Source organism: Cebus imitator, unplaced genomic scaffold, assembly GCF_001604975.1.
Source record: "Cebus imitator isolate Cc_AM_T3 unplaced genomic scaffold, Cebus_imitator-1.0 Scaffold74, whole genome shotgun sequence".
NCBI lineage: Eukaryota > Metazoa > Chordata > Mammalia > Primates > Cebidae > Cebus > Cebus imitator.
Window position 1 is genome coordinate 1,336,776 of NW_016107389.1, and position 22,634 is coordinate 1,359,409.

Genomic DNA, 22,634 nt, shown 5'->3' on the forward strand with positions numbered 1-22,634 from the left:
TACCCATTTCTTCCAGGTTTACTGGTTTGTGTGCATAGAGTCCTGTGTAGTAATCTCTGATAGTATTTTGTATTTTTGTGGAATTGGTGATGATATCCCCTTTATCGTTTTTTATTGCATCTATTTGATTCTTTTCCCTTTTCTTTTTTATTAATCTTGCTAGCAGCCTATCTAATTTGCTGATCTTTTTAAAAAACTAGCGCTTGGATTTATTGATTTTTTGAATGGTTTTTGTGTCTCTATCTTCTTCAGTTCTACTCTGATCTTAGTTATTTCTTGTCTTCTGTGTTTTTTTATTTTGCTCCTTTAGCTTTTTCAATTTTGATGATAGGGTGCCGATTTTAGATCTTTCCTTGCTTCTCATGTGGGCATTTATTGCTAGAAATTTCCCTCTAGACATTGCTTTAAATGTGTCCCATAGATTCTGGTATGTTGTGTCTTCGTTCTCATTGGTTTCAAAGAACATCTTTATTTCTGCCTTTGTTTCATTGTTTATACAGTCATCATTCAGGAGCCAGTTGTTCAGTTTCCGTGAAGCTGTGCAGTTCTGAGTTAGTTTCTGAATTCTGAGTTCTAATTTGATTGCTCTGTGGTCTGAGAGACTGTTTGTTGTGATTTCTGTTATTTTGCATTTTGCTGAGGAGTGATTTACTTCCAACTATGTGGTCAATTTTAGAGTAGGTGCAATGAGATGCTGAGAAGAATGTAAATTCTGTGAATTTTGGGTGGAGATTTCTGTAGATGTCTATTAGGTCCGCTTGGTCCAGATCTGAGTTCAAGTCCTGGATATCCTTGTTAATTTTCTGTCTTGTTGATCTATCTAATATTGACAGTGGAGTTTTAAAGTCTCCCACTATTATTGTGTGGGAGTCTAAGTCTCTTTGTAGGTCATTAAGAACTTGCTTTATGTACCTGGGTGCTCCTGTATTGGGTTTGTATATATTTAGGATCATTAGCTCTTCTTGATGCATTAATCCTTTTACCATTATGTAATTCCCTTCTTTGTCTCTTTTGAACTTAATGGTTTAAAGTCCATTTTATCAGTGACTAGGATTGCAATTCCTGCTTTTTTTTGCTTTCCATTTGCTTGATAAATCTTCCTTCATCCCTGTATTTTGAGCCTATGTGTGTCCTTGAACATGAGATGGGTTTTCTGAATACAGCATATGGATGGGTCTTGACTTTTTATCCAGTTTGCCAGTCTGTGTCTTTTGATTTGGGCATTTAGCCCATTTACATTTAGGGTTAATATTGTTATGTGTGAATTTGATCCTGCCATTTTGATGCTAGCTGAATGTTTTGCCAATGAATTTATGCATGATTTTCATTGTGTTAATGGTCTTTATCATTTGGTACGTTTTTGGAGTGGCTGGTACTGTTTGTTCCTTTCCTTGTTTAGTGCTTCTTTCAGGAGCTCTTGTAAGGCAGGCCTGGTGGTGATGAAATCTCTGAGCAATTGCTTCTTCATAAAGGGTTTTCTTTCTCCTTCACTTATGAAGCTTAGTTTGGCTGGATATGAAATTCTGATTTGAAAGTTCTTTTCTTTAAGGATGTTGAATATTGGCCCCCACTCTCTTCTGGCATGTAGGGTTTCTGTGGAGAGATATACTGTGAGTCTGATGGGCTTCCCTTTGTGGGTAACCTGACTTGCTGCCCTTAGCATTTTTTCTTCATTTCAACCCTGGTCAATCTGAAGATTATGTGCCTTGGGGTTTCTCTTCTTGAGGAATATCTTTGTAGTGTTCTCTGTATTTCCTGGACTTGAATGGTGCCTGGCTTGCTAGGTTGGGTAAATTCTCCTGGATAATATCCTGAAGAGTATTTTCCAGCTTGGTTTCATTTTCTCTGTCACATTCAGGTACACCTATCAAACATAGATTAGATCTTTTCACATAATCCCATATTTCTTGGAGGCTTTGTCCATTTCTTTTCACTCTTTTTTTCTCTATTCTTGCCTTCTTGTTTTATTTCATTGAGTTGATCTTCAATCTCTGATATCCTTTCTTCTGCTTGGTGAATTCGGCTATTGAAACTTGTGTGTGGTTTGCAAAGTTCTCCTGCTGTGCTTTTCAGATCCATGAAGTTGTTTATGTTCTTCTCTATGCTGTTTATTCTAGTTAGCATCTCATTTAATCATTTTTCTACATTTTTAGTTTATTTGCATTGGGTTAGCACATGTTCTTTTAGCTCTAAGAAGTTTGTTATTACCCACCTTCTGAAGCCTGTTTCTGTCAATTTATCAGATTCATTCTCCATCCATCTCTGACCCCTTGCTGGTGAGGGGTTGTGATCCCTTGGAAGAGGAGAGGCATTCTGGTTTTGGTGTTTTCATCCTTTTTGTGCTGGTTTCTTCTCATCTTAGTGGCCTTATCTACCTGTGGTCTTTGTAGTTGGTGACTTTCGGATGGGGTCTCTGAGTACACATTGTTTTTGTTGATGATGAAGTTATTTCTTTCTGTTTCTTAGTTTTCCTTCTAACAGTCAGGCCTCTCTGCTGCAGAACTGCTGGAGGTCCACTCCAGACCCTGCTTGCCTGGGGATCACCCACAGGAGCTGTAGGACACTAAGGGTTGCTGCTGGCTTCTTCCTCTGCTGCCCACATCCTAGAAGGGTACCTGTCAGATTTTGGGCTGAGCTCTCCTTTATGAGGTATCTCTTTGGGTATATGGGGGTCTGGGAGCTGCTTGAGGAGACAGTCTGTCCCTTATAGGAGCTCCAGTGCTGTGCTGGGAGCTCTATTGTTCCATGCAGAGCTGCTGGGCAGGTAGTTTTAAGTAGGCTGCAGTGGAACTCATAATGGCCTGTTTTCCCAGGTGCTCTGTCCTAGGAAGGTCAGCTTTATTTATAAGTTCCTGTTGTGCTGCTGCATTTTTTCATAGATGCCTTGCCCTGCACAGAGTAGTCTAGTCACAGTCTGCCAGCAGGGGTGTTGCTGAGCTACTGCAGGCTCTGCCCAGCTGCTGTGTGAACTGCCTCGGTAGTGGCGGACTGCCTTGGTAGTGGTGGTCGCCCTTCCCTGCATTGAGTGGACCATCCTGGGTCCAGCTGCGCTTGCTGCAAAACTCTCAAACCAGAGCATTTAAGATTGCTTGTTTTGTGGGGGCAGTACCCACCAAGCCAGATCATCTCTATCCCCTCCCTTTCATTTGAATGGGTGGCTCTGTCTCCTAGGCGTTCCAGGCGCCAGTTGAAATGGCCACTCAGATTTCTGTGAGTTTCTGTGTGCCAACCCAGAACCAGCTGAAACTGCCATGCTGAAAACTAGTGGCGCTTTTCAGCCAGGGACTCTCCTGGTCTGTGGGCAGTGAAAATTTGTTTGGAGATATGGTGGGCACTCACCCTGTGCGTTGTTCTTGCTCTAGAACTGCACTCCAGAGCAGTTCCTATTCGGCCATCTTGGATCCTCCTCCTGAATGTAACATCTTAATAAAAGAAAAATGTGTCAGACAATACAGTGGGTGTTCACAGAGTTTTTTAAAAAGACCTAAGGAAACCATAGCTGTTTTTGAGGACAGGGATTGATTGGAACAAGGATCTGTAATAAAATCAGATCTGTTTCTCTTGTTATTTCCAATATTTTGGTAGATGCAGAAAGTTTTACATGTATTATTTTATGTCTTCAAAAATTCTCTGGAGAAGCATCCATTATTTCTTGTCACAGCTGTGATAAATAAGACATGAGAAGCGAATTTATTTGTCCAAGATAGGTGGCTAAGCAGTGGCAGAGGTAAAATTAGTGCTTAGCTTTCTTAGGCATGTATTCTATTTCTGCTAACCTATTGTGTTATATAAAGCCAAATTCTATCAGCATTCCTATAAGTATTACTTATTTAAATAAACAGGCAGGTTAATGGAGATACTAATATTTTTAAGAAGAAAACCAGTTTGATATTTGAGATTCTCCTGTGCCTCCAATTTTTTTTTGAATATTGACAATATAAAACCCAAGAACAATATATTGCCAAACAATCTATATTTTAAAGTGTTCAGCATTAGGTTATAGTGGTAAGTAAAAATTTATCTTTACTAACATAGATGTCATTCATTGTCTGTACAATAAAGATTTTACTAAAATGCTTTTCTAACACACTGACTTTGGAACACATTTGGTCTGTAGCAGATGCACAATGAGAAAAGGCTCTTTTTGATAAAAATTATTCAGTATTATTTTCTTAGCCATAACTTTTTGTAGACATGCTAATAAAATAAAGGTAAAGCTGTTGATTAATTTCTGTAATACTAAGAACATTTGTTACATTTTACTATGTAAATGATTTCAACTAGGTTTCCAAATTAGATACCTTATCCACAAGATGGTGTCCTAACATTAGCAACCAACTGGTTGTGCTTGTAAATTGAATGAACTTTACTTGGCAAAAATGTTTTACAAGTTGAAAATGACAAGTACCCATGCATAAAATAATTACTCCTCAGCCTGTGGTTTTATGCAAAATGTACTTGGGAAAATGTATTGTTCAACTCAACTTGATTAACTCTCTTTGTTGTAGATTTGTATTTATTTACGTTAATGCTACAGTGGAATACTCAGTTCACTAATTTCTAATTTTGCTAAAACGGAGAGGAAAACTGTTTTCCTTTGAAGTCGCAGCACATTTTCCAATGGCAAAATAGCTGAACTTTGTGTGATATATATTTTACTGTATGTCAGGAGAAACACACTTAAGAATGTTAGATTTTTATCATGCATTAAAAATATTTATAATGGTTTGTTGGTGAAATCAGAGACGTTAGTATCTAGCTATTGTATCTGACTATATTTAAAAGTTGAATATGGTATGTTGTAGGTAGTTTTCTGAATTAAACGTCATTGTTTTCTGCTTTTGAAACCAATATTTATTCCCTAAGTTTGGGAATTTGCTAGTTCTAATAATTCTTACAGGTTATCCCTTATTTTTCAAAATATTTAGTGATGTCTTAATATCCAACTCTGGGGAAAAGAGGTTGGATACTTTTTATTGCTTCTAGGAGAGTCTGAATAACAACAAAAAAATGGTTTTAGGTAAAGTTAAGTATACCAGTCATAACTTCTAGCTCCATTTAAACACCAACTTAAAAGAAAGCTAGACTTGCTTTACAATTAATTGTAGTACTTTTGATTTTAAACAGTTTTCCATTTTTATGTTATCAGCACTTCTACCCATCTGAGTTTCTAAAAGGAGTGGTTTTTTGTTTTGCAATTTTTATTTTGGTGATCAAATAGCACTTAAAACATTTTTTTTGTAATGATACAATTTATGTATTTATTTGACAAATAATTATATGTATTTATCATATACAACATAGTGTTTTGATATATGAATACATTGCGGAACGGTTATTTCAAGCTAATTAACTTATCCATTATCTTACATGCTTATTTATTGTGGTGACAAATTCTACACTCTTAGCAATTTTCAAGTATGAAAATACATTGTTATTAACTATATTCACTATGTCTATAGTAAATCTCTTCGGCTTATTCTTTCTAACTGATATTTTGTATTCTTTGACCAACATATCCACAAACTCTGACAACTGCCATTCTATTCTCTGTTTATACAAGTTTGATTTTTTTCAGATTCCACATATATGTGAGATCATGCAATATTTGTCTTTCTGTGCCTAGCTTATTTCATTTAACATAGTGTGCTTCAGTTTCACAAATCACAAAATTTTCTTATTTTTTTGAGGCTGAATAATAGTCTAGTGTGTGTGTGTGTGTGTGTGTGTGTGTGTGTGTGTGTGTGTATCACATTTAAAAAATCCATTTACCTGTTGATGGACATTAACATTAATTCCGTATCTTGGCTATTGTGAATAATTCTGCAATGAACATGGGAGTGCAGATATCTCTTTCACATACTGACTTGATTTTTAAAATATATAACCAGAAGTGAGAGTGCTAGATCATATGATAGTTCTATTTTAATATTTTTTTATCAACATCTATTCTGTTTCTTGGTATGCTGCACCATATTACATTCCCATCAACAGTAGACAAAGATTCTCTTTTTTTCCACATCCTCACCAACACTTGTTATCAGTTTTCCTTTTAATTATAGCCATTCTAACAGACATGGGGTGATACCACATTGCAGTTTTACTTTGTATTTCTCTAAGAAGTAGGGATGTTGAACATTTTTTCATGTATCTGTTGGCCATTTGCATGTCTTCTTTTGAGAAATATCTATTTAGGTTCTTTGTCCATTTAAAAAAATTGGGTTATTTATTTTCTTTATATATATATATATATTTTTTTTTTATTGTACTTTAGGTTCTGGTGTACATGTGCAGATTATGCAGGATTGTTGCATAGATACATACATGGCAATGTGGTTTGCTGCCTCCATCCCCTGCCACCTGTATCTGGCATTTCTCCCCATGTTATCCCTCCCCAATCTCCCTGCCCCCAATGTCCCTCCTCTATTCACCCCCAACAGACCCCAGTGTGTGATGCTCCCCTCCCTGTGTCCATGTGTTCTCATTGTTCAACACCCACCTATGAGTGAGAAAATGCAGTGTTTGATTTTCTGTTTTTATGTCAGTTTGCTGAGAATTATGGTTTCCAGATTCATCTGTCCCAACAAGGGACACGAACTCATCATTTTTTGTGGCTGCATTGTATTCCATGATGTATATGTGCCACATTTTCCTTGTTCAGTCTATCATTGATAGGCATTCGGTTGGTTCCAGGTCTTTGCTATTGTAAATAGTTCTGATATGAACATACGTGTTCATGTGTCTTTATAATAGAATGATTTATAATCCTTTAGGTATATACCCAGTAATGGGATTGCTGGGTCAAATGGCATTTCTATTTCTAGGTCCCTGAGGAATTGCCACACTGTCTTCCATAATGGTTGAACTAATTTACACTCCCACCAACAATGTAAAAGTGTTCCTATTTCTCTACATCCTCTCCAGCATCTGTTGTCTCCATATTTTTTAATGATTGCCGTTCTAACTGGAGTGAGATGGTATCTCAATGTGGTTTTGATTTCATTTCTATAATGACCAGTGATGATGAACATTTTTTCATATATTTGTTGGCTGCATATATGTCTTCTTTTGAAAAGTGACTGTTCATGTCCTTTGCCCACTTTTGAATGGGCTTGTTTTTTTCTTGTAAATCTGTTTTAGTTCTTTGTAGATTCTGGATAGTAGCCCTTTGTCAGATGGGTAGACTGCAAAAATATTTTCCCATTCTGTTGGTTGCCAGTTCATGCTAATGATTGTTTCTTTTGCTATACAGAAGTTCTGGAATTTAATTAGATCGCATTTGTCTATTTTGGCTTTCGTTGCCAATGCTTTTGGTGTTTTAGTCATGAAGCCCTTGCCTATGTCTGTGTTCTTAATGGTTTTGCCTAGGTCTTCTTCGAGGGTTTTTATGGTATGAGGTGTTATGTCTAAGTCTTTAATCCATCTGGAGAAAACCACATGATTATCTCAATAGATGCAGAGAAGGCCTTCAACAAAATTCAACAGCACTTTATGATAAAAACTCTCAACAAACTAGGTATCGATGGAACGTATCTCAAAATAATAAAAGCTATTTACAACAAACCCACAGCCAATATCATAGTGAAATGGCAAAAACTGGAAGCATTCCCTTTGAAATCTGGCACTAGTCAAGGATGCCATCTCTCACCACTCCTATTCAATATAGTATTGGAAGTTCTAGCCAGAGCAATCAGGCAAGAAAAAAAAAAAGGATATTCAATTAGAAAAAGAGGAAGTCAAATTGTTTCTATTTGCAGACGGCATGATTGTTTATTTAGAAGACCCCATTGTCTCAACCCGAAATCTCCTTAAGCTGATAAGCAACTTCAGCAAAGTCTCAGGATACAAAATCAACGTGCAGAAATCCCAAGCATTCCTATATACCAATAACAGACTAAAAGAGACCCAAATCAAGAGCAAACTCCCATTTGCAATTGTTACAAAGGGAATAAAATACCTAGGAATTCAACTAACAAAGGATGTAAAGGACATCTTCAAGGAGAACTACCAACCACTGCTCAAGGAAATAAGAGAGGACACAAACAGAGGGAAAAACATCCCATGCTCATGGTTAGGAAGAATCAATATTGTGAAAATGGCCATACTGCCCAAAGAAATTTATAGATTCAATCCTATCCCCATCAAGCTACCTATGACCCTCTTCATACAACTGGAAAAAGCCACCTTAAACTTCATATGGAACCAAAAGAGCCCACATAGTCAAGACAACCCTAAAGAAAAAGAACAAAGCTGGAGGCATCATGCTACCTGACTTCAAACTATACTTCAAGGCTACAGTAATCAAAACAGCATGATACCTGTACCAAAACAGAGATATAGAACAATGGAACAGAACAGAGGCCTCGGCGGCAATGCCACACATCTACAACCATCTGATCTTTGACAAACCTGACAAAAACAAGCAATGGGGAAGGGATTCTCTGTTTAATAAATGGTGTTGGGAAAACTTGCTAGCCATTTTTCCCAATGTTTCTGTGTAAAAAACAGAAACTGGGCTATTTATTTCTTACCATTGTATTGTTTGAGTTCCTTAGATATTTTGAATACTAACCTCTTACATGTATGATTACAAATATGTTCTCCCATTCTGTAGGTTGCCTGTTCACTCTGTTGACTCTTTTCTTGGCTATGCAGAAGCTTTATAGTCTGTGTAGTCCCATTTGTCTAGTTTTGCTTTTGTTGCCTGTGATTTGGGGGTTATATAAAAAAAAATCATTGCTGAAAGAATTTTGGGGAACTCTCTAGACTTTCATCCTGAAAAGAAAGTTTTTATAAAATTACTTGTCTATGTCAGAGGACAAAAAGTAAGTATATCAAAATGACTTATATAGAATTACTTCATAAGTTATTCTCTGCATTAATGGTACATGTGAATATTATAGAATTTTAGAAATAAATCTGCCAATATCTATGAAAATAAAATATACATATTTTTGAAACTATTATTATTTTTGGAAACCTACAGAAATGAAAGTATCAGTCCATAGGAGCATATATACAATGATATTTACTTCAGCATTGTTTTTGAGGGCTAAAACAAAGACAAAACAAAACAGTAATCAAGATGAATTCCCAGCATAAGATGAATGAATACGTTATGCTATGTCAACATCATGGAGTATTACATAGCCACTCAAATACTAAGCTAAAGTTATAAAGTGGTACTAGTTGTGTTGCTATTGAATGATAAAACTAAGAAATGTATAAGATCTCATTATCACAAACCAAAATCTTATATATTTATAATACCTTTATCCACGTATATACCTTTATTTGTGATTAAACTATTACAGAAGGAAGAATGGAAGCATTCATTATTATTATTATTATTATTATTATTATTATTATTTTTACAGAGGCTCCTTGTTGAAAACGGTCACAGTCAGACTCCCTGGAAAGTAGATTCCAAGTTAGAGATTGGCATTCAAGGAGTGAATGGGGGAGTGCTCCTTGTGTCAACCAGTGAAGGGAAATGTAGGAAGGTTGATCAAGCTTAGGGAGGGGTAGGGCTGTGATGAAGTCTCAACAAAGACCAGTCCTACAAGGCCCTCTGAAGCTAGAATATCCCTGCATGGTTTTTCCAAATAGGAGAAAGGGGGCTTTGTTCCCTCACATTCTCTGTATGTTTTCCCCTTCCAGCCCCCAGCATTGATTAGTCATTGGCTGTGGACTGCCCTTGGAAGGAGATATGATGTCATACCTGCAGCTCTCTTCAGCTGAGGGTGAGACTTAGAAGGAAGGGTTTGCCTGTGAGGCGTCAACCGTCAGCATTTCCAGAAGCTGAGGAATAAGTTCTTTAGTCCTGAAAAGGGTAAGGAAATCTAGTTGGAATACCATAGTGTCCTCTAAAGAACTTAGTGCAGAATAATGTGGTTGAAATAGGGGAGAAGAGAGGAGGAGGTGGCCATAAAAAAAAGAAACAAATAATTTTAATAAAAGAATGTAAACAAATGGTAAATGTTCCTCTCACTACAAAGGTTATGGGGGTAAGAATACTATGAAGAATTCATAATGTTTTCCCTGAATAAACCTCCTTCTGAAACCTTTCTCAACCCAGTTTTCTGGGCCATCCTTACTTTTCAATGTACTGTATTTGACAATACTGAAGAAATAAAATGCTTAGTAAAGGAGAATTGAGATGCTTAAAGGTTTTATTTTTGGAAGTATAAATGGCTGACGGAGGCAATTACATCAGTCTATACACTAGGTGCAGTATTTTGGCTATGGTAACTGTATTCTCATGAGGAGCTGTACTGCAGGAAGAAAATGGTTGTGGTAAATAGGTGAGCCTGTTTATAATATACTGTGCCTCAGTGTATTACAAAATAGCTCTGAACAACTTTAGCTAAATTACACACACAGCTTTATAGTTTGATTCATTTATTGAGTAGCTATCATGTGCCAGACAGTTTATTAGGCCTTGGGGACTAGAAACTAAAGATGGTAAAGATGGTGATTCAGAGCCTGTAGGATAGACAGACAAATAAAAGGCAATCACAGAGTGAAAAGCATTGTGGTATGGATAGTGTGCTCTGGGAGCTAAATTGACTACCCAAACACAAACCAGAAGATGTTAAGTTGAGGATATCAAAGCTTCTAGGAAGAGGAAATTTCTGAATTATGGGGTGGCTGATAGAGGTGGTAAATAGCAAGGAAGACAACTGGAATATAATAAGGGCACAGTCGGGACTGTAAGTAGTTCAACAAATTGCAGTTGAGATTATAAGAAGTGTGGATTAGGATGAAGACTATTAAGAGATGCGGCCAGAGAATGAGCAGGGACAAGACTATCGTCCCTATCCTGACAGGAAGCACATGGCACAGTCAAGTAGATTACTTGAAGAGTGTATAACAAAGCAGCTCTTTACAAAAGAAGTGAAGGAGAGGAGACCAAGAGTTGGATAATTCCTCCCCAGGCCTAATGCAGGAAGAATTACCGGGGATTGTTAGAACTCCGAGACAAAGGGGCTAAGTAGAGGGAGCTGCCTTACGGAAGGTATCGCTTCTGTGGAGGGACACTGCAAACCTGCAGCGACACTGAACAAGGAGCTGAGAGAAGAAATGCCTTGATGGGGCCACAGGGCTCCACAGGGCAGGGGAGCTCATTAATGTGTTCTTGCAGGTCAGCATCTTGAAGCATGGGGAGAGGTGGAGAAGAGCAGAGAGTCTGGAGAGCAGATGGAGGCAGAACAGATGTGGGAAGACAACTTAAGAGACCATGGCAGCGATCTGGGTATCTGGGAGAGCAGCCTGGTAGCTGTGTTAGTGGAAAAGATGCAGAGTACAGACACAATCTAGTGATATTTAGAAGGTAAAAATCTCCAGACCTTGGCAACTATTTGCACATGGAAGGGAAAGAAAATTGTTAAGCATGATTGTCAGGTTTCTGATTAAATTACAGGCATTTTGTGAAAAAAAAAAAAAAAATCATTTTTTCTCTTGACAGTTATAGCTTTTCTCCATAGTCCCACTAACTCTTCTCTCAAATCTTCATTTATTGCAATGACTGTGTCATCTATGCTTGATCAGTTTTCCTGTGTTGCAAAATAAACTCATCTTCTCTTCTTACTCAGTGACTACATCTTCAGAGACTTCCACCCTCAAGTTTCCTCCCCAGGTTCGCATAGCACCTTACTTCTTTCTAACTGCCCCCTCCTTTGGATGCAGTCTGTGTGCAATTAGCAATGAATGGAAGTGGCATGCTACCAGTTAGAAATTTTATGACGTTAAAATTCATTGGTGACATTGAAATTTCTAGGAATGGTTTCCATTTATTTCTATCTTGCTCATGTTTCCTTCTTTATAATTATCCCTCTTGTTATCCAAACGATGTATGTCCTTTGCTCTTTCAAGATGACTAATACAATCTGTCATGTCTAAGTATTTAAAATGCAGAATAGCCAGTAAAAATATACAGTAGTTCGCCCTAAAATAGTCAAGTTATTCCTCAAACACATTTTGCATGTATCTGTAAAGAAAATGTTGGAAACAGGTCTGTCGAAGTATTGTTCTGTTTCAGTGATGGAATAGACTCTCCTGAACTCATACACAGAGGAAAAAATAAAATACCATCAATTATTTTGTGTGGCTATGCTCAAGTGATGATAACTACTTTTTTATTTGACCATATGAATCTGGTTGTATATATATTTCATATGTGACAATAAAACACTAAAAACCAAGAAACTGAACTCAGGTACTGCTGACATTTGTAACATTTTTGGTGTCAATTTTGAAACTAGATCTAATAATTATAGATTTGATATTATATTCCATTAATGATAATAATTGGGTTCATAAATCACATTCGTTAAGATTAAACATATTATCTCGTGGAAAAGAAGCATGACTACTTTTAGCTTCACTTTGCAAATTGAAACCATGCAAATTGAGCTTAATAATCAATGGAAAAAAATCATGATTTGTATGTAGCCTTTAAATGTTTTTTTTTTTTTTTTTTTTTTGTCAAAACACTAAGCACTCTCTTACTTTTGGAATAAATGTAAAGGAAATTGAAAAAATAGTAGAAGCAATATTTATTTAGTACACTGTAATTAAAACAGTTAAAACATTAAAAATTAGTGTTCATTTCTTTGAAAAAAATAAGAGTAGTTTGAAGAGTGCTTTTCTGCTTTTCTTCTTATAACTTAGCACATGGAGCCAACATCTTTTTTATGCCTTGGAAAATTGTCATATTCCTTTCTAAATCTGATTCCATTTCCAAAATTTTATTTTTTGTACTTCAGATGTTGTAAAATATCTCCAGGAGTTTTGTTAATGTGAAGGTTTTTGCCGGCACCACCTCTTTGGGATAGCTTTCATCCTTTTTGTCATAACTGCTCATTTAGGTGAGTAAGTTCTAATAATATTTAGTTTCACTTCCTACATGATTGCTTTTTATTTGCTGCACTTATTTCTTCTGACCAATTCTCTCTTTGGATTATCCATTTTTATAAAATGTTACCTGGGTTTATTACTGGGAAACAAGGAGACAACTACACACTTTTACGGTCTAGGGATAAACCTTGTAACAGATGCGTGATGACCAATCTCAGGCAGACCTTGAAAGAAGTGACATGATTAGTACCAGATCATGACCTGCATCTGGTAGTTATATGGTGATTTGTGCACTGAAGAGCTAGCAGCAAATTGGTTCTTTATGCAATTAATTCTCAGTAAATACACTGTGGTAGCTGAAATTTGAACTGTATGTGTTATTGGAGTATCGCTGTTACAAAACTAAACTGTAGTAATTAAAATTATGCATATTGGAACAATGCAAAGTGAGGACTGCCTGTAGTTTAATCAATGGCTAAAGGGAGAGCAAAATAAACAAACAAAAATGTTGTTGGGAAATGCCTTAGGATGGATTAAAAGGGAGTCCTCTTCCAATTACTCTTCCAACTTGCTATTTGGATTACTTCTAAATTTAGTGTTGGAACATATTATAGTGAAGTGGAGTATATGTATGCTGTTTAGAAGTAAGAAAAATTAATAGCAGTTTTTAATTTATTTGCTATATTTAAATTTTACTGTTTTTGAGTAGCTAATAAATCAGTGGTTAACAGTTCAGGAGATACTAAAGGCTCTACAATGAAAAAGTCTTACTGTGCTCCCTTTCCTACCATTATTTTCATTGAGGTTAACTGACATTATCTTTTCAGAGACAGTTTATGCATATATAAATAAAAAATTCACAAACACATTCACATCACTTTCTTTCCCTTTAAAACACAAATCTAAGCAGCTAATATTTATTATTTTCTAGGCACCAGATAATGTGTGAACTGTATATGTATTATCTCATTTAATCCCCACCATAAACTTTGAGGTAGATTATTATCTAGTGGAAAAAAATTGGTCTCTAGCAGTTTAACTTCTTTTTGTTCTGTTTTGTTTTGTTTTGAGACGGAGTCTCACTCTGTCGCCAGGCTTGAGTGCAGTGGTGCATCTCAACTCACTACTACCTCTGCTTCCCAGGTTCAAGCAAATCTCCCCAGCAGTTGAACTTCTTTTCCCAAAATCACACAGTCAGTATGTGGTGGAGTAGCTATTTTCATGTAGGTATTCCGTCTTCTTGAGGGCAGGCTCTTAATGACTAGATTACATTGCCTTTGATCTGTGTATAGGTCATGCAATCGCAATTCAGCAGTCCAGCAGTCCTTTTATGATATTGGAAATTCTTTTTGCTATTTCAGTCTGTGAAAATATGGTGCTTAGGGCATTTGAGAGAAACTAAGGTATTTCCAAAAGCATTAGATATCTTTCTCAGGAGAATGTTTGGCCACCATCTGTACTGGGAAATTGGCCAGCTTGCTTGGAAGAAGCCCAACCCTGAGTGCAGAGTGCATGTCTGTGTCTGTCCTCCAGAACTGCCAGGCAGTCCCTCTTCTTGCTCGGTGTTGGAATTCCATCTGACACTCAGTATATATGCATTTATGTACGTACGGATACATTTGTTCATTTATTCCTTCATTAACAAGTCTACCTATTAAGTGTCTTAGTCATGCACAATAGAAATATGAAGTTAGGAATGCTAAAAAACACATCCCAAACCCTGTGCACTTTTCTGATTTTATTACCTGAGCACTGCTTGACAGTTTATGCTAACAGCTTGTTGTAAGCAGAGATAATACACTTGTCAGTTCTGCTTAGCAGTTGTGCATGTTTCCCAGATGTCTTTTTCTCCATCATGCATTCTTCTCACTTTTTTTTGTTGCATTGGAGGTGCTGAATGTTTTCTCTTGCCTTTCATCCAAGTGCAGAAAGCTTGAAGTTCAAGTTCAAAATTTTAAAAAGTCAAGTTACACACACACACACACACACACACACACACACACACACACACACAGACACCACACTTTGTTTCTGAGAGATGTTGGCATGCATTTTAAGGGCTTCTCCAAGGAACTTCTACCCTTTTAAATGAATTACACAAAACCTGATTAACAATCGAATAGGAAGGATGATGATTTTCAAGAGCCACTAGTGTTAGGGGAATATACTCTTATCTTTTTCTGCAAGTCTGAAGGCCTTGGATCTTGGTATTACTGGGTATTTATGTTCAAAAGTCATACAATCTATCCTAATATTTAGGTGTTTGGAGTCATTTTTTCATATGCAAGGTTTCTGTTTAGAAATATACCCTCTGTTTTGCTCAATTCCAGGCACATATCTTTTAAATCAGGAAAGCTTCTGTATTTAGTTTAAATTTTAGACATAGGGTAAAGGCTTACTTCCTATCTGTAAAATAACTTACATTAACTTATTTTTATAATAATACCTGATAATAAAATTAAAATATTTTTGTATAGAGGTAGTCATATCTCAGTCAATTATCTCATCTGATACTTTATTTAGAAGTTTGAGTTCACACCATGTAAGCACCCTCAATGTAGTCTCTTCTCATTGAAAAACCTGTCAACTCTTCCCTCTTTTGTGCAAGCTAATTTGGCATAACATATTCTTCCAGGTTGTACCTGCACTCTTTTATCTTGTGCTCTGTTCTTCCACGGAATCTTGTTCTATCACTTGCCTCTCACGTCTTTCCATTTTGCTGCCTTATTTCCTTAGCCTAACAATGTGCATAGCCATCCTTACCCTCTTGCCTCTTCAATTAAAAAAAATAAACTCAAAGGAGAATTATATGTCCTCCACCTCATTTATTTTACCACCACTCACGAAGTTCCTCTTCTAAAATAACTAATGACTTATGATGGCCAACTTTGATGAATCCATAACCTAATTAAACTCTGCAGCATTAGAAATTCTCTTGTCTCGTGGTTTGCAAGTGCAGGATTCCTTTTTCTGTATCCTTTCATGAGTTCTTTATTGAATCTCCCCTAAATCTAGAGCTTTTCCAACTTTCTACATTTCTGTATTTGGGTACCTCTCCTCTGTTTCTCTTTTTTCTGTTTCTTTTGTCAGTTCAGCTTTTTCACAGTTTTACTTATCAACTTTATATGAGTAACTTTCAGATTCATTTCTCTGATATTAACTTTTTGAAAGACCCATATCAGCACTTCTAACTGGTTTCTGGATATCATTCACTCACTCACTCATTCATTCATTTATATTCATCATGAACCTACTAAGAGATAGCTACTACTCTAAAGCTATGAAAACAGCAGTGAAGAAAACAAAGACCCTGCAGAGCTTACACTCTAGTAAGAGAAGGGAACAAGCAAATGAAAAAGACATCCAGTGGTCATAAGTACTATGGAGAAAAAGCAAATCAAATAAGAGGATAGAGAGTGATGGGAAATGTAGCCACAAATTTAGATCAATAATCGGTGAAGTGTCTATGTACAATGACAATCAGAAATCCAAAGGAAGTTAGAATGAAAACCACTTTCATGTTTGGGGGCAAAGTGTTCTTACAGAGGTAACAGTCTGAGGTCCTGGGGACAAATGTGATGGGAGTAAAGTGAGCAGAAAACATGCTCTCTCTTTCTTTCTTATCTCTCTTAATATAGAGAAACAACACAGATGTCCTTGATATTGAGAGAGATTGAGAGAGAGGGAGTGGGGAGAAAGAGAGAAAGACCTGGAGAAAGAGTTATAATGATACCTCTTTGACCTAACTTTTCAGATATCTATACGAATGGTAAGCTCACAAAGGTGTCATATTCATATATTCATGTGAATATGACATGAATGTATGTGTATATTGTATATATACTGACCTATATGTATATTGTATATATACTGACCTCACTGTTCACTATACTTGTGAATAGTGAGGTCAGTATATATACAATATACATATAGTTCATACAATATACAGTATACATGTGTATACAAACAATATACACACAGTATTATGCTGTATACATATACACATTAATATGAGTATATTGAATATAGTATATATTATGGTATGCATATCATATGATATTATAATCTTACCACCTCTTACACACACACACACACACAGAGTACATATAGAAATATCAGGTCAAAGAGATTTTAGGGTCTCATATCACAAAGCACCTTGTGGGCTATAGGAAGGATCTTGACCTTGACATTTTCTCCAAATTAAAGAAGAAGGTATAGGAGAGTTTTAAGCAGAGAAATACAATGAATGACTTATACTTGCAAAGGAACACTTTGGCTGCTTTGTGAAGAAATGTCTGAATGTTCCTAGGTATGAAAGCAGTTAGACCTGTTAAGAATGTGACATATTTGGACTGCAGAGAAGACTAAGTTAAAAAAAAAAAAAAGAATGTGACATAAAATTTAATAATGGAAAAAAAGATGAGAGCTTGTACAGAAGTGGCAATGATGAAGGCTTTAAAAAGTGGTAAGATTCAGGATCTATTTTAGAGGAAGTCCTGAGAGAATTTCCTGAAAGACCTGACTTTGGTATGAAAGAGAGTAGACAAGAATGACTGGGCCATAGAAGTTGGTTGAATGGAGTTTCCATTCAACATGAAGCAAAAGACTGGGTTGCACAGGTTTTGAAGGATGGGGATATAAAGAGTATGGCCATGAACATGCTAAATATGAAATGTCTAATTGGCATATGAGGGGAAATATTGATTATGTATTTAGATATGTAAGGCTGGACTTCAAAGATGAAATGAAGCAAACTAAAACATGTGGTTTGTTAACAAACATATATTTAAATAAAAGTTCCCAGACAGAATGAGCTCTGTAAAGAGTAAATATAGATAAAGAAGAGAAGTTCAGATGTGAGGGCCGAACTCTGGGACAATCCAAAGTTTAAAGGTGAGGAAGATGGGAAGAGATTAGAAAGAGGGACTGAAATACAGAACAGTAAGTGCAGGTTTCAACAGAGAATGAACAAGTACTTCTAAAAAGACTGGGAAATTGACCATTGAGTTTATCAATATGAAAGTCACTATTTTTCTTGACAGGAAATTAAAAGGCTAGTGCAGTGGTGAACGCGGGCTTCCTTAGGAGGTGTTCAGAGAGAACAGAATAAGAGGTGGAGATAGGAAGAAGAACAACTTTTTCATGAAGTTTTGTTGTACAAGGGAGGTGAGTAAAGGGGGAGAGCTTGGTGTTCACTGGATGGAATATGAGTCCAGAGGTGCCATTTTTTTAAGGATAAGGAGAAATAATACAGTATTTTCATTCTTATGGGACCAATTGATAAAGAGGGCAAAGCTGACGCAAGAGAGAGGGTAACCATCGGTGTGATAGCCTTGTGTCCTTGCCTATGTGGGAAGGTTGGGATTGAGGACATTGGTTTTAAGGAGGCAACACTGATGCAACAATCATTCTAGCAGAACAAAAAGCTAAGTGAACACAGATATAAGCATATGATTAATTCAATGATGAAAAAGTGTGAAGTTCTCCTTCATTACTTTTAATTTCTCAGTGAAGTAAGTGGATTCTTGGCTGACAGTGGGGAGGGAGAGGAGATTTGGAGATTTGAGGAGAAAAGAGTATCTGTAAAATAATTAAGAGAGCAGCTATTGAAAGTTTTTGACAGAAACACAGAATTAGAAATAACACTATCCAGGATATAAATACATAAGAACATACACACACACACACATGCCCTTGAAACAAGAGTTTCAGGAGATACTACCCTTCCTTCAGTTACTGTCACTTCAATTCTACTCTATTTTATTCATAAAACATGAGTAGTGACTCAGTAAACAATTTCTTGACACACTAACGGGCTGCGATATGCAATTTGAAAACCATTCATCTAGAAAACTTGAAGAGATTTTTGTATAGAAATATAACAGGATTCCTGAGCAGCAAAGTAGGCCTACTTAGAATGTGAAGTGAGAATGATCAACATAATCAACTAAAATCATTATGCATTCCCCCATCTCTAATTATTCCTCCTGCTGAGATCTCTATTCTCAAGTCTCCTATTCTTTAGCAACTCAAATTTCAGACCCATCACTTTTTCTCCCATACATCATTTCTTTAGCTTCATTCATTAAATTGATTGCAAAATTAAAATGATTCTGCCTCCAAACTCTCACCAGAATCCCTTTCTTTGTATTTCCATTGGCTTTACCACAATTGTGGCCTTTATTGCTTTTCTCTCCATCTTATATTTTGTTTTTCTTGTCTTATTATAATAATAATGGCTGTTCATTATAACAAATATATTTTTTAAAAGACAAGTAATTAAAGAAAATAACCACAATCTCACTATTTAAAAGAATTTTCTAGCTTCGTTTGTTGGCATATATACTTTGTCATTTTATATACATATGTAATATGATTTGTCTTATAATTGTACATATAGAATTATATAATCCCATCTTGTAGTATTCCTCATTTTTAACATAACACATTATGAATTTCTATCCACATCATAAGGTGTTTGGCAAAATTATATTTAACAATAGCTACAGAGTGTGCTGTGTATTAGTCTAAAACACTGAGTGTTCAGTGTTTTAATCTAAACCATTTTGTTGAATTCGTGCAGTAATATGCATGTACTTCTTAGGTCTTGGACTGCAGGGTGCACAATTTGCCAAGAACCTCAGCTGCTGTGCTCTGAAATTGATTCATTACTTGGTTTGCTGCAAGTCCATACTTCCCGGTCAATACTTAAATACAGTAAAGGTACTTAGGCTCATTTCTGGGAGATGTGGGATTCCTCTGACTAGTAACTTTGGCTTGAGATCTCCCTGACAGCCTTGCAGACTTTTCCAAAGAACTATGCACAACTTCCTTTCTTCATACTCTGGGGATCAGATTTGCATGAAGTCCGAAGGCTCTCCCTGCTTCTCCCACTTGCCCCTTTTCCATTTTCTCTGAGAGGTTTATTTCCCCTAATTTCTTGTACACTTAATCCCATTTAGGCATCTATGTCTCAGAAAACCCAAACTAACAGAGATATTTAGATTGTTTTCGGATTCTTATTCTGTATAACCAGACTAAGCTTCTGAATGCTCAACTTTGAGCACAGTTTTCTTTAGTCAAGAGCCTTTGAAGGCCTTGCCTTTGTCCGCTGAATTAAGCCCAAACCCGTCTCCCCTCTCTACTCTGCCCTTGCCCATGTTTCCAATCACCCCTCCGTGTTCTAGCCTACTCCAGTGCTGGACTCTCCCACTCCTCACTTTATGGCTAAAGAAAACATCTACCTGGCTAGATGCCTTCTTTATTCTGGATCCCTTCTTGACTTTTTTTAAACTCCCATGTTCTTTTCTCTCCATTTTAAAGACTATAGAAAGGTGTTTTATGCAGTGTTTTCACTCTTCTTGGTAGGTTAAAAGAGAGACTCTGTGGTGAGGGATATAGAACATGGAATCAGATCTGCTTTGTTATATTACCAACATTAAAAGAACAAAACACTGAGATTGCATATGTTTGGAAAACACTGAGCTGAACAAAAATAATTCAAGCATTTATACTTATTTTTAATCGCAAAACTTCCCAGAGCCCTTAAAATGTTAATACATGCTGTGATTTTCCAGGGCCAGCACTGATAACTTATGTAGTTTATCCCAAATTTGACTACGAATTCTTTTATAAAACAATCTCCAGACAGTACCGCTTCTTGGAACACACAGGGAAAAGCCAAAGCTCTCATAGCATTTTGCATGTTTGATTTTCACAGTACTAAATATTCTTCACTTACGGTTATTTGTATATTTTTATCCATTTTCCCACTTTAGCATTTTGCATAAGGTATTGAAAATAGCAGGCACTTGTTGAATTAAAAATCATGGAATTTAAGTGTAGGATCATGTTCTGATAATACTTGGCAATTGGAGAAAGTTAGTTTGCACGGTCTTTCAGTAGCTTTTTGGAGTCCTTTTCATACCATAGTTACTTGGGCTTTGAGGCTGGGAAAATAAGTATTTTGTTGCTTACAAAAAGCCCTTATTAAACGTGGGTGAAACATTTTTTTCTAAAAATCACTTTATTGGAGGAGTAGTATGACAGAAAAAATATAAAGATGGTGGTGATTTTAAGGACAAGAAAGCAGGAGACATCTGATTCTGGTCTACCCACTGACCTGGGAGGAAGGCAGTCCCTGGCTTAGTTCTGCTTGTTTTCATTTCCAAGGGTATGTTTATCAAAAAGGTACTCCGCCAGGCCAGCATCCGGGGCCCCCAGCTTCACTAGGTTGTGCACGTGGTCAGCTAGTTCTTTGATAGACTTCACCTGCTCATTCAGGTAATAGGTTTCCAGGAAGTCGCACAAATGGGGGTCACCTTTGTCTGAGGCCAGTGTGTGCAATTCCAGCAACGACTGGTTCACATTCTTTTCCAAGCTCAGAGCACACTCCATGGCATGCAGACCGCTTTCCCAGTCGTCCTGGTCTGGCTTCTTAATGTCCTGCAGGCAGATCCGCCCCCCTCGCTGGTTCTGCAGCCTCATCAGCTTCTCTGCGTGCTCAGTCTCCTCCCGGGACTGGTGAAGGAAATACCTGGCGAAGTTGTTCAAGGCTACATCATCCCGGGAGAAGTAATAGGCCATGGACAAGTACACGTAGGACGCATAGAGCTCGAGGTTGATCTGGCGGTTGATGGCAGCCTCCGAGTCAGGATGGAAATTCTGGCGCACCCGAGAGGGGCCGGCGGTGGGCCCGGTAGGGCAGCGGGAAGAGGCGGCTGCGGCCAGTGGGCGGCAGGGGGCGATCGGCCAGGGGTCCGACGGCCGCCCCGGGGTCCAACGCAGCCGGAGCGCGAAGCAGCGGCGCACGGAGCGTAGAGACGCCGGCGAAGGGCTGACGTGCCTGGAGAGGAGTCTGAAACAGGTCAGCATGGCACAGCCTTCTGGAAGTGGGAAACTGAGGCCCGGCCCTCTCAAAGCGCGGTGAAGCGCTGGGGGCCTCGGGTCTGAACCAGAACGCGGGCCTAGGCAACGACGACTGCATCACAGGACCCTTCTCTTCCAGAGGCGCGAGATTCCACGCGGTGGGCGCCGGGGACCCCCGTGGGGCCCGGCCTAGAGGGAGACCAGCGCGGATGCCCCGTCATGATTCCATGAGCATTCGCCCCCACCGTCAACGAGAGATTTCTGCTCTTTGGCGTTTGTCACTTATTTCACCTGCGTTTAAAAGGCTGCCAGGAGAGTAGGCACTGGGACTTCCCAAAGAAGGGACCAAGCTGTACTCCCCCTTCTTCTCTGACCTTTTCATAAGGACCAAGGGCCGGGCGGGCAACGCAGTGAAAAGGGTGAACCAAAAGTCATCAGCTTACCTGTGAAAGTAAAGGTCCACATCCAAAGCAAATGTACATAAGCTAACTGGTTATTTAACTTTTAAGTATGGAAACAATTGCCAGCATAGTGGACAAATTTTTAAGACTGTTTCTTCTAAAATACATGCATAGTTTATTTTTGAATGTAAAATGTATCTTCATTGTAAGGAAATAGGATACCATAGAAACCCTAGGAGGAATAAACTGCCTCTGAACCCAAAATAAGTTACGTTTCCATCTTCTGATAATGCAGAGATTATATCCTTTTAGAAATGGTTCTTTAAAATTAAACTTTAAATAACATTTAGTGTTAAGATAATATTTATATGAATGTTGTAGGGTACTGAAAAGTTAAGGATGAGCTCACAGAAGAAAATTCAAAACATTCCGAAATCGTCTTCTGCCTGGAGATTACCACTGTTAAAATGTTGATGGTAATGCTCAGAGATTTTTTAAAAAATGAAA

The 22,634-nt window shown here is 37.5% G+C and overlaps 1 protein-coding gene across 1 annotated transcript; it reads right to left on the reverse strand.

The window, feature by feature from the left end:
- Positions 1-20,865: 20,865 nt before the first annotated feature.
- On the reverse strand, positions 20,866-21,807 carry FTMT (ferritin mitochondrial). Its single transcript, XM_017531863.1, has one exon. The coding sequence runs from the start codon at positions 21,730-21,732 to the stop codon at positions 21,004-21,006; it is 729 nt and encodes a 242-aa protein (XP_017387352.1). The 5' UTR covers positions 21,733-21,807; the 3' UTR covers positions 20,866-21,003.
- Positions 21,808-22,634: the final 827 nt, after the last annotated feature.

Excerpts from the sequence above, each read along its gene's own strand:
- FTMT (XM_017531863.1), bottom strand. The coding sequence starts at position 21,732 with ATGCTGACCTGTTTCAGACTCCTCTCCAGGCACGTCAGCCCTTCGCCG.